The sequence below is a fragment of the Rhinolophus ferrumequinum genome, chromosome 6 (genome assembly GCF_004115265.2).
Source record: "Rhinolophus ferrumequinum isolate MPI-CBG mRhiFer1 chromosome 6, mRhiFer1_v1.p, whole genome shotgun sequence".
Classification (NCBI taxonomy): Eukaryota; Metazoa; Chordata; class Mammalia; order Chiroptera; family Rhinolophidae; genus Rhinolophus; species Rhinolophus ferrumequinum.
Genome location: NC_046289.1, coordinates 86509579 through 86521845, shown reverse-complemented (window position 1 = coordinate 86521845; position 12267 = coordinate 86509579). Strand labels below are relative to the sequence as shown.

Here is a 12267-nt window from a genome sequence, read left to right as displayed (position 1 = left end):
AAAAGCCTATTTACTAAGTGAAAGAAAGACATCTGAGGCATTAGAGATCGAATGGTAGTTAGTCCCTCCCTTCTATTACTGAGAGAAAAACTTTAAGCTGATTTCTTTTACTTTCTTAAGGATTGATCATGGTCTTTCATTCTACAAATACTTTTCAAGCATATACTATATGCCAGGTTGCATAAGTTAGGAGCTGGAAATTGAGTGGTAATAGAAAGGGAGCCATTTATTTTAACATTTCAGAGGAAAAAGCAAAGATGAAATGATATCCTAGGTTAAAGTTAAAAAGTTTTTTTGTTTTTCCTGAACTCAGTACCTTCAAATAGACCAGTCACACAGATCCTACTGCTTTCCAGAGAATAGTCAATATTCAAATGTTTATAATGCCTTGTGGTTTTAGCTTCTACAGAATTTTCACAAAAATATTCTCTAAAACTAAGAATCTAATGGTCACATCATGGAATGTCTCCTGTGGGGGTAGTAAGTGTTCATTTCATGAACAAGTATGTACCTACAATGACAAATATTGTTTGCTGTGCAATTTTGGAGAAAGTCTAAGATTTTTTCCTTTTGGAAGAAGTAAATTGGGGATGTAGGCAGTAGTAGCCAAAAAAAAAAAAAAAAATGGCAGGCGCCTCTCTGGGTTTCCTTCTCAGCTCATAGCCCTGTAATTCAGTACCTTAATGGTTCTCTGAAGTGCATGTTGTCTCCAGCTTTTCTAATTCTTCTCAGTGGGAAGATTGGTCCAATTTAACTAAAGTAACTGGGAGTGATGCTTACCTCCATTTCTTAAATCCTCTATCAGCCTCTTGCCCCCATCACTCTCCTGAAACTGCTTTTGAAGGTCACTAATGACCTTCAAATGACCTGCTGCTAAAGCCAATGGTTCTGTTCATTTTCATTAACCAATCAGCATCACTTCAGCACATGATTACTACTTCCTTGAAACATTTTCTTTTCTTACCGTGAAAAACATCTCTCTTCTGTTCTTCTGATACTCCTCTTTTGCTGGTTCTTCAGGTCCTCATTCTCTTAAAAGCTGAAGTGCCAAGGATTGTTGTTAGACCTCTTCCGTATCTACTCACTCCTTGGTGATCTTACCATTGACATGCTCAGAACTCTCTAATTTGTATTTCTAGCACAGAACTGTCTCTTGAACCCAAAAGGTATGTCTACCTTCACTTCACATCTTCACTTGAATGTCTCCTACGAATCTCAAACTAAGCTCCTAACTCACCTCCATTATCCCCCTACCTGTTCATTCTAGGTTTTCCAATCTTGGCTAATGGCAATTCCTTTCTAGTTGCTCAGGTAAAATCTTTCATCCTTGAATTCTCACACCACATACAATCCACCAACAAATCACTTGGAGACTTCAAAATATATCCAGAATCTGATCACTTCCACTGCTACCACCCTGGCCTAAGTCACTACATTTTGCCTGATTATTACACTAGCACCCTTAACTGTTTCTGTTCTTATCCTCGGTCCCAGTTTAGTCTTTCTTTTCTCAGCACAACAGCCAGTTAATTCTGTTAAAACAAATTCTATCACTTCACTCTTCTGTTCAAACCCTCTAATAACTTCTAATAGATAAAAACTAAAGGACTTAAAATCGCCTGGAAGACCCTATAAGCTGGCCCGCCTATAACCTCTCAACTTTTTAACTTTTCTCCCTTGCTTACTCTGCTCCAGCCACAATGGCTCCTTGGAAGAGGCAACTAAGACAGAGATGGAACCACATTAAGGACCTGTCATAATTCATTCTATGGTTAATATTGCCTATACTGTGCAAGGTCCTATCCTAGGTATTTGAAATAAATGGGGTTTAAAAAAAAATATATTGGCTCTCCTGGAACTTGCATTCTAGACAATAAGCCAAATTTGTTTTTGTTTATATTTGTCATATTTTTTGTTTACATTTGTTATATTTTGTTATATAACAAGTTATATTTGGTAGACAATAAACCAAAAGTATGGTGTACCTGTATACAATACTAAATGTTACGAAAGAAAATAAAGCAAAAAAAAGGGACAGTAAAAGCAAATGGTTAAATAGGGTATTGAAATGACCACTGGAAGCCCAGTTGTAGGTATTTGAGTGTTTCTTTTCTTTTTTTAAAGATCATATTAGGTGATAGGTGAGACAAAGAAAAGTAAGAAATTTACCAATCTACCCCTTGGATTTATTAAAGAAGGCCCAACCATGTAAATAGGTAACATCTTTTTCTGGGGTAAGCACTTTAATGGCATTACCTCAATAAGGGAAACTAGGTAAGACTTTTATTCAATGATTTCAACAGAGTTTTTAAAAAAATCCATGTTGACTGAACCCCAAAGCATTTTAATGACTTGTTATTCTGACAGCACTGACCCATATTACCCTGTAATCACTAGCTTTCCTTTTAAATGTCAATTTATAAATTCATTCAATTTATCTGACAGCACTGATCCATATTACCCTGTAATCACTAGTAGACTTTCTTTTAAATTTATGTCAATTTATAGATTCATTCAATTTATTGCTTTGGTGGGTTTGCTTAGTGTTGTCACACAACAGCCTAGCAGACTGCCCCCGCCCCGTGTCTTAAGAGTCTGTGAGACTGCGCATCTCTGGGACTTAATATTTCTAGTCTTCAAAAGAGGGTTTGCGGCCAAAGACGAGTAAGATCCCCCACGGGGGGCGGGGGACAACCTAAGCCAGGCGGAACCCCATGGAGACCCCCATGAGCTGCCTTAGAAAGATTTGGGAAGGGGCCTTGTCTCTCCCCTTCCCCCTGCCTGAGAAAAGCGGCTGCTGACTCTGGCTTTCCCTTCTCACCTAATTGGGAGAAGTCTTGAGAGTGGTAAGATTAAACTCTCTCTGCTCAGCTCTGTGAAACAATTTCAACATATATGTGCATACCTCACCTCAAGTACTTTCTGCTTCAGCTGTTTGAAGATCAACATAATTGGTTTGGGTTGTTTCTATAACATAATTGAATCTCACAGACCGTGCCAAAAACACTGCTACTCCCTTGTATAACTTACCAATAAAAACCTCCGGTCGGCTTTGTTCTGGGCTCATCTTTCAGAACTGTGAGACCCCTGGCTTTCTGAGATTTAACAGCATTGTCTCTCTGTTTCTTTCTTAAAAACTTAACCCAAAGCCACCCCTTCTCGTACCCTCACTGCCCGTGTTGCACTGGACGCGACAGCTTAGTCCAAATTACTAGCTCTAGAAATGTGATTACGAGTTCTAGAAAATGCAGATGAGCCCTAGATTGGAAACAGCTCACTGAAGACCAAACTATCTTCTAATTTCTGTGGTTCTGCAAACTACTCTTGGAATGGAACAGTAAACAAGATGTCTTCTAAACACCCCCTTAGATGCTTTTGCTAATTAAGAGTTCCCACTATTTTCAGTCTTTAGTCACTAGCCCTATCCCTCTTCAGCTTCTAAATTTTCCATCAACACTAACCTGTAACCTTTAGTAGGACCCCAGTAATGTCCCCACCTCACCTTCCCCCAGGAAACCGTTCCTTTTACATTCTACCATTCCTATCTTTGCAAGTGACCAATTGCATGATTCTCTGGATATAAACTCCGTAAAATTTCATTCCTAAAGATAAAGCATTAATTGGAAATGAGAAAAATTCATTTAGAAATGAAACCTTCCAATTTATAAATGCATACATACCACTAAGTTAGTAAAATTAGTTTAGAATTCTTTCCACATACATCAGAACTGAAAATTGCTCTTCATATTCCAGGTTTCTCTCCATGCATTACACCATCACCATTCCCAGCAACTGAGCTTAAAGCCAAAACAAGTGATCTTTTCTATAAGCACCATAAAAATTGTTTCAAATGTTGCAAATAAAAATGAGTGAACAAAATAATTTGTATAAAGGATCTTCATATATGCCTTTTTGTGTGGGCTTGGGTAAGGGGGGGTCTTTATTGTGGAGTGGTGACTCCATTCCTTAATGTGCTTTAGAATCGTCAAATGACTTAAGAACCAGGTTGTCGTCCCTTTTATCTTTTTATCATGGAACACAGGGAAATAAAATTTGTACATTAGTCCCTCCTATCTGTGGTTAACTGTGGCCAAAAATATTAAACAGCAAGGGGTCCCCTGAAACTACATTCACATAACTTTTATTATAGTTTTGTTCTGTATTCCTATTGTTAATCTTTGTGCCTAACTTACAGAGTTTTATGTATCTATAGCAAAAAACATAGCCTATGTACTACGGTACTATTATCCACGGTTTCAGGCATCCACTGGGTGTCGTGGAGCATATCCCTTGCGAATAAGGGGTAACTACTATACTTCCTATTGTAGATTAAAATTCTTGGATAAAGCTACTCTTGGTGGGAACCACTGGTCCAGGGATGCAGGTAGCGGCTCTGTTCATTTACTGTTTAATAATTAATGCAAGAAAGGATTTTTTATTTTTTAAGAGTTCTTTCTTTTAACATGTTCATTTACATTTATACAACGCTGGAAATGCTTGTCAACATTTTCACCGTTACCATTTACTTGTCAAAGGCAGGCATAATGAATAGTCAGTCAAGCCTGAAACTAGAGTCAATGTTAAATTCTGAACTCTAAAGAGGCCATTTACAATTTAAACGCTCTCTTGAATAAAGCATCAAAGTTAATACAAGTACTAGTCTTAAGCAGTCACACAAGTCTAAGCCACATTTATTTGCACATGTAATGGGCAACAGATACTCCAAATTCATACAAATTTATAAAACAACAGTTAATCACTTGGTACACTTGTGTTCTTGTTTACAGATTCAAGTGTAAATGAACTTCCTTTATTTTGTAAACTTTCATACAATACTTAAACAAAAATTCTTGAAAACACATTGGCATGTTTCAGTTAGAGCCAACACAAAAGTTAAGACAAGACCACAAACTCAAAAAAACCCAAGTTTAGAATATATTTTACCTCCCTCCCCTGGAAAGTGATTATTTTAACAAATGTATATGCTGTATCACATAAGAAACCATGGAAACGAAAAAATGGTGCTCCCATAATTGTGAAGAAAATGCCAATCAAATCATACCATTTTAATGTACCTACCAAAAATATGGTGTACATACGAGAAATAGGAGGAAATGATTAGATGAAAGTAACAAGGGAGATTAGAAAAAATAGTAAATGATGTTAAGAACTATGCCTCTGAAAGCTGCAAAGATCTGACAACTCAAAATTGTCTAAGGCGAATAAAAGTGAGAAAACTTTCAAAGTCATTCTAATCATGTTCAAAATCTAATAATAAAAGCTGAAAATATCAAGAGGATATTATACAAGTGTCGAAGACATCCCAAAACTAATGAAAGAAATGCACATTTATTTCTACAAAAGCAATGTATGATACAGAATTAGAAGGGAACAGACTTAAAGATTTACCTATTAAAATATACAGATTCTTACTGAAGAGTATAGGGTATTTAAAAAAGATGACAAAGGATGTTAATCTTTTTTTATTATTATAATTTTTACATATTTTGGAACCTCACATAATTTTGATAAATAACTCTTACAAAATTATGCAAAAAGTACAAGAATGTCTGGTAAACAAACAGTCTGTATTTTCCAAAAAGATTTTTTACAGCATGCATTCTTAAGGCAGCATCCTCCTTACAAGGAAAGGTAATCCTTTTACTCATCAAGAAATCTTCTGCTGCAAATAGGCTAAGAAAGCCTGGCTTCTTCCATTAACGCCTTTTGTCTTTCCTGTCTGATTTTCGGTCTCTTTCACTTCTTGAAGATCTTTTGCCTGATCGACTACTCTCTGATATAGACCTCTTTCTGTCAGACCGGGAATTCTTATCCTTTGATCCTTTTGTATCTCTACTACTACCACCTTTTGAAGACTTGTGACTTCTTTCTAGTCCTGAAGTATCCCTTCGCTTTCGATCCACGCTCCTTCTGTGCTTTCTATCTCTATTATGTCCCCGGCCCCTACTCCGACTTCTACTCTCACTACTACTAGTAGTGCTGCTGCTACTGTCTCTGCTGCTACTGCCACTTGTACTGGTGCTGCTACTGGAACTACTCCGACTACTACTACTGCCACTGCTAGAACTGCTTCCACTGCTGCTACTTGTTGAACTGCTACTAGAACTACTGCTGCTGCTGCTCCGACTTCTACTCTTGCTTGTTTTATTTCTAGCTCGACCTCTACTTCTGCTCCTAGTTTTGGTTTTGGATTTGCTCTCCGGATGTACTGTCGAGACTGGCTCTACTGTCACCTCGGTGAGTTTTACAGTTTCTACAGGAAACTCCTTCCTCTCAGGTAGTAAATGCCCTTGCTCCTGAATAACCTGAGGTGATGACTGTAAAACAGCTAATGGCACAGTCTCGGGTTGAGATAGAGTCTGGGGCTGGAGTACTGGCTGGGACTGAGACTGGGGCTGGGACTGAGGCAGGGGCTGAGGCTGAGGCAGGGGCTGAGGCTGAGCCACAGGCTCAGGTTGGGGCTCAGATTCTTTCTCTTCTTTGTCCTCAGGCTCATTTTCCATTTCTAGAACACTAGCACTCTCTTTTGCAGGAGAAAGAGATTTACATTCTTTATCTGGCTCAACTTCAAATTCCATTTCTGGCTCCAATTCTTTGTTAGTTTCACTTTCTGAAGGTTCTACACTTTCGACTTGATTGGTTTCCATTACCTCCTGCTCAGCAATTACATTTTTGACACTCTCCACCATCTCTAGCACATCCATAACTTCCTCAGGCTGACTATCTTGCTGCTTCTCACTTTCTCTTACCTCAGTTTCCTCTTCCATCTTAACCTCCATTTCCCGTTTTTGTTCCTCCTCCTCCTGTTCTTTTTCTGCATCGCTATGAACTATACTTATTTCCTTTTCCTCTTCCTCGCCTGCTTCCTCTATTTCTACGTCATTGTGCTGATTACCTGTCTCCTCCAACTCTTCCTCTCGCTGAGCCACCTTACCCTCTTCTTGTTCCGCCTTCTGTTCTTCATTACGCACCACCTGATGCTCTTTTTCCTTCATTGATTGTCTTCTAGGCCTAGCCTCCATTTTATTTATTTGTTCTGCAAATTCGATGCGTCTACCTTCAAATAAAGCTAAAGAATAAAAATTTACGTGTGTAAAATTTACTATGAATAAGAAAATTCAGCCACAATTTGACATCTGGCCACAAACTATCACTGAGCTTTATCTAAATGCCTTTTTGTAAAGAGAAAATGACAAAAGACTCATTATAGTTAGTAATTACAATTTGACCTAAAATGATAAAAGCAATGATCCACTGGAAACCTATATAATTAGTAGCAGGCAAAACTACCATGTTATTTAAGTGATGGGCAAAAAGGACAACCTTTTGCTGTTTAACTTTATGCTACATGAAAAAGAACAAAACTTTCAAACAGAACCAGTTTTATGGGATATCATAAATTTTTCTGATCCCAAGGAGAAATAAATTTAATCACCGCCTTAGCGTCTACACTCCCATGTGTGTTCCCTCTATGGACTACACTAATAATCACTTTTTCTTTTTCATTAGTATTTTTGTCTGGCTACTAAAAGTATCAAACAAAAAGTCACGTCAAATATTTAAGAAATACACATGTATTAAGTACTGCCTACAAAACGTAAGTTTCCAGCTATACTCCGTGATAAAAAAAATACTACATTCCGAACACATTAGCATCTTATTTTAAAAATCAACTATTAAATCACAACTATTATAGGAAACAAACAAATATGTATGTGTGAGTGTATTACTTTACCCATTAGGAAAATTTCAAAGGACCTCTTCATGTACACTTACCATTCATTTTTCTCTGTGACTCTTCTATTAGTTTTTGGGTAGCTGGACACATTCTTCCAGGAATATAGAACAAATGGGGCTTTGTCTTAGTTCTTATATATTTAATTATCTTGGCATTATGCTCATTCCATTCTTCTTGCTAAAGAAAAGGTAAAAGGTCATGCCTTTGTACATATGAAAGATCACCAATCTTAGAATTCCAAAACACTACTCACCAGCTGTGCAAGCTCAACCTTCTGTTCCAAAAGTCGCAGTTCTGTCTGTTTAGCACGCCTCTCCTCAAATAGTTCTCGCCTCTCGTTTTCAACCTGCTTTCTCTCTTCTTCTGCCTGCACTTCAAGTTTTTGTTCAATTTCCTGGCGTCTCTTTTGCTAAAGATAAATAATGATATTTACACATCCTGATTATGTGAAACATTAGTTTTACTAAGTTATCTACAAACATTTCACATTTGCAAGTCAGGATGCCAACTAATTCAAACAGCATTTGAGGGTGATTGCAATTTCTTCTAGAAAATGGGACTGCATCTTTCTCATGCAAAAATATAAATTTTAAAGCCATTAGCCATAATATCAGTACTTCCATTCCAATGTAACTTTTTAGGTAAGGTTTTTTTCTTAAATTAACCACAAAAAGAGCACTGTCTTTATAGACTATCTTCAGTTATTCTTTCTACATCAAAAAATGACAGAAGTGATGTCCTAATAACCAGTTATACTTTCCATCTATTTTAAAAAACTATACTTACTCTTCACACATTAAAATTCCTTTAAGCCTTTTATATCCTCCAGTAAAGTTAATACATAAAAATTGAAATAAAAGCTTATTAATCTCCTATAACTGAATTATCTCCTTTTCCACTCTAGTTCTCCCAAGCAGTAGCTTGGTGTTTAACTCCACAGATACAATTTTGCACCTTTAGCAAAATAACTTCTAGAAAGACGACAGTTAAACTGTGGAGGGCAGTAAACATTTATGCTTTTGCTTCTAGAATACTAAGTATTGCTTCTGAGTGTGTAAATAAGTCTAAAAATTAGAATTACTAGTTTTTAGTAATGATCAATGAGTTTAATTCCCTTGCTGAAGAAAAAGCACTGGGGTAAAGAAATGAAGTGACTTGTCCAAGACCACAAAATAAGACTGTTAACAGAGCTGAGGCCAGAGCTCAAGTTCTCCTGAGTCACAGACCAGGGTGCTTAACTCTACAGAGAAGTTCACTCAATTACTTCCAAGTACCTCAGAAAAAGATCATCTAACAATTCCAGAAAGTTATGTAAGTTTATCCTTGGATTCATTTTAGGCTTGCAATTACACCTTAAGAGAGCTTTTCCGCTCTTTTTAAAAGCATGTTTAAGCCAACTACTTTGATAAGTTAACAAAGCAAAGGAGAAACTGCATAAATACCCTTTCAGTAGCAACAGTAGATTCTTGTTTAAATTTCTGAAGGGTGCCCATCAACAAGCCAAATATTCGCCGGTTCCTAAAGAACAGAAAAAGAAAATTCAATTTCAATAGGATCTACTTCATTTAAACCTGCCATTTCCTAAAAAGAAATGTACTATAGCCATTTGGACAATTGCTTAAGTTTTCTTAAAATTGCATTATTTAACAGGAATTCTTTCCCCACAAAAAGTAACTAAAGATACCTTTGCTTTCCCTTTTCATCCATATTTTGATCCTGGATAAGGTCTCTCCGTGTGCGTTCTTTGGAGGTAGCTACAACTGAAGACTGCAAAGCTGGCTACAGGAGAAAAGAAAATCTCAGTAATTTAACAAGCACATGGGTGGTACTCTTTGCAGTAACATGAAAATACTATATTCATCGTCTAAGTTCTTTTAATCTCAATTACCTTTTTAACATCATCATCTTCTGGGTCGCTTTCTTGGCGTGATTCTCTCCGTGTCCGACGCTCCCCGCCCAGCCTGTCATAGGAAAATAATTTAAGTAACCACCACAGAATCTGACTTAGTTGCCTACCAAGGCCAAATGACTCCTTTTTCTAAGACTCATTTCCAGAAGCCTTATTCTATTATCTCCATCCCATTTTATTCTTTGCTCCATTAGTGAAAAGACAAAACCTTCAGTGAGCTCCTATGCATCTAGAATAACATATCTTTGAAATGTTAAAGTAATTTTCTAGACCTCACCCTCCCGAAAGACAGAGGCACAAGACTCTAGAGCACAAGACCACAGTATCCCTCATTGTTATCTTACTCCTCGCATAGTCTCTGTACTATAAATGTTAATTACTAACTATCCTATACCCACCGATGTAAGTCTCTCCATTTTCCTTTCTACCCAATCCTACAGATCTGTTTTGCTTTCTCTCACGTCCTTAATCTACCACCAATAGATTTCATATAACCCTCCCTATGTCTTCTCCTTTGATTCGAATGTATAAAATAAGCTGCAAAATGGCCATTCTCCCAAGCATTTTCTTAAAATGCTGAAGTTTTGCTTCAGGGCATGTCCTCAAAATTTTGGTTCAAACGCTTAAAAAACTTTTCTGCAGGCTGGACATTCTTTCTTTGACAATATTCGTTAAATATATATATATATGCTACCTCAGAAGACAGAGCATGTAAGTGTGCCTTCACAATCTTTTTTTCCAACATACCTACTGACTGCCCCTTCAAGGTCTCTCTGTTTGGCTGGGGGTCCTCCTCCACTATCTGAGAATCCACGCCTGCAATTAAAAATGTCCAACACAAAGTACTTGAAATTTAATGTAAATATTTCCATTTAGCAAGAAAAATTAAAAGTTTAAATATCCTTTCAATGAAAGCAACCTTAAATGGACATTCACTCCAAGATGCTTTTATAGCATTTTTTAAAAAACAACAAAAAAATTAAGTTCGCACAAAACTGGTACAGTTACATTCTCCAATCTCTAGTTTTACATGTAAGTGAAGCTCCAAGTATAACTACCCAGAAAACTACAGTTAATCATAGCTTTAAACAAACATTTGTAACATTGGTTCTACCACAAATTTTGTTTAAAAAGATACATTAATTTAGTACAAAAAGCACCAACAGTTTTAACATACGAATTAAGTCCTAAGGAAATCTTACCTCAGCAATAAACTACCACGTCCTCTACCTCCACCAGGACCAGAAAGGGCCAGCAATCTGGCTTGGATGGGCCTACAAAATATTTACAAATCAGTACAAAAATCACATGTGGACACATCTAATGGCCCCAAATAACGTTCACCAGTGCGGTTCATCATACGGAGAAAATAAACAGAAAAGTTCTAAACATACGAATCAAATCCACGTGTTTGAAAACGAACAGGAAGTACTATTTTAACTTCCTTGCTCTTTCAAGATCAGTAGCACAAATTGTATTTACCTCGATGCCACTAGACATTAACAAGCTTGGATCATGTCCTAATTTCGCCAATTCCAAGGAAGCTGCACGTGGGCAAGAACCTGGGACGAGGGGGCGAACCGTGTCCCGGGAGGGTCTCCGGGTCAGTGGCCGCCGGAGGGAGAAGGGGCTTTGTGCTGCAGTTCCGGGCCTGCAGGGCCGAGGGCGGGAATCCGCAGTCCGGGCCTTCCCACAGGCCGGGAAGCCATCCCGCCGCACGCAGGCCCGGTTTTCCTTCCTCACGCACCTGAGCCCGGGAACCTTTAGCGGGGGCCTTGGAGACTACCCCACCTCACCGAGGACCGGGTTCTATCGCCGCCCCGGGAAGAGGCCTCGATGTTCCAGCCTTCTCCTAAGGTAGCTGGTCGCCCTCCCCGCCCCCCATTCACCCGGCTTGATGGCTGCCTCTCGGAGCCGGCATTTCCCATCCCGTCTTTACCTCACGTCATTCGGATCCCGCCCGGTGAGCTTGCGAATATTCTCATCCACGTTCTTTAGGCTTTCTTTGGCCTTTTCTAGCTGCTCCTGTAAAGTTCTCACTGCGACCGCCATCTTCTCCCCGCAGCAGGATTCGAGACTGCTCCACAGGCCGCGCCTGCCTGTGCCGCGCCGCTAGACGCGTGGGGATTGACAGCTGGGTTCAGCCAATGACGGTAGGCGTTGTTTTTCGGCCTCAACCATTCAGCAACCGGAAGGGGAGAAACTACCGGCCTTTGTGACTCTGGGCCAATGAGAAGTCCGCTAAGGCGGTCACCTCCCTCCCCAATTAGCTGCGAGTGGCTGGGCTCAGAGTCTAGCGCAGAGCTGGGGCGGGTTTGTGAGTCCTTGCGTCCTGGGAGACGCGAGCTTGCGGGCCTGCTCTTCTGTCCCATAGCGTGGAGTTTTGCAACCTTTTTAACCTGTGATATGACGTGCCTTACGTCGTTTTAACCACCTAATCACATCAGAGTAAGACCGAGGCAAGTCTATCCTCCCCCGTCCAGTATGGAGATTAGGATAAGATGCGACAGTTCTGTTGGTGCGCATGCCCAGAAGGAGTGTGTGGAGGTGCGCGCTTCCCTTGATCAGATTAAACCAAAATGAGCAGAGGGAAGTAAAG

The 12267-nt window shown here is 39.0% G+C and overlaps 1 protein-coding gene across 1 annotated transcript; it reads right to left on the bottom strand.

The window, feature by feature from the left end:
* Positions 1-4657: 4657 nt before the first annotated feature.
* On the bottom strand, positions 4658-11798 carry PNN (pinin, desmosome associated protein). The gene is made up of 9 exons (XM_033109219.1): positions 11608-11798; positions 10871-10942; positions 10416-10484; positions 9648-9720; positions 9444-9538; positions 9202-9277; positions 8013-8168; positions 7798-7936; positions 4658-7090 (listed from the first exon to the last, which is right to left on the bottom strand). Exons 1-9 carry the CDS (start codon positions 11718-11720, stop codon positions 5718-5720), a joined length of 2166 nt encoding a protein of 721 aa, XP_032965110.1. The 5' UTR covers positions 11721-11798; the 3' UTR covers positions 4658-5717.
* Positions 11799-12267: the final 469 nt, after the last annotated feature.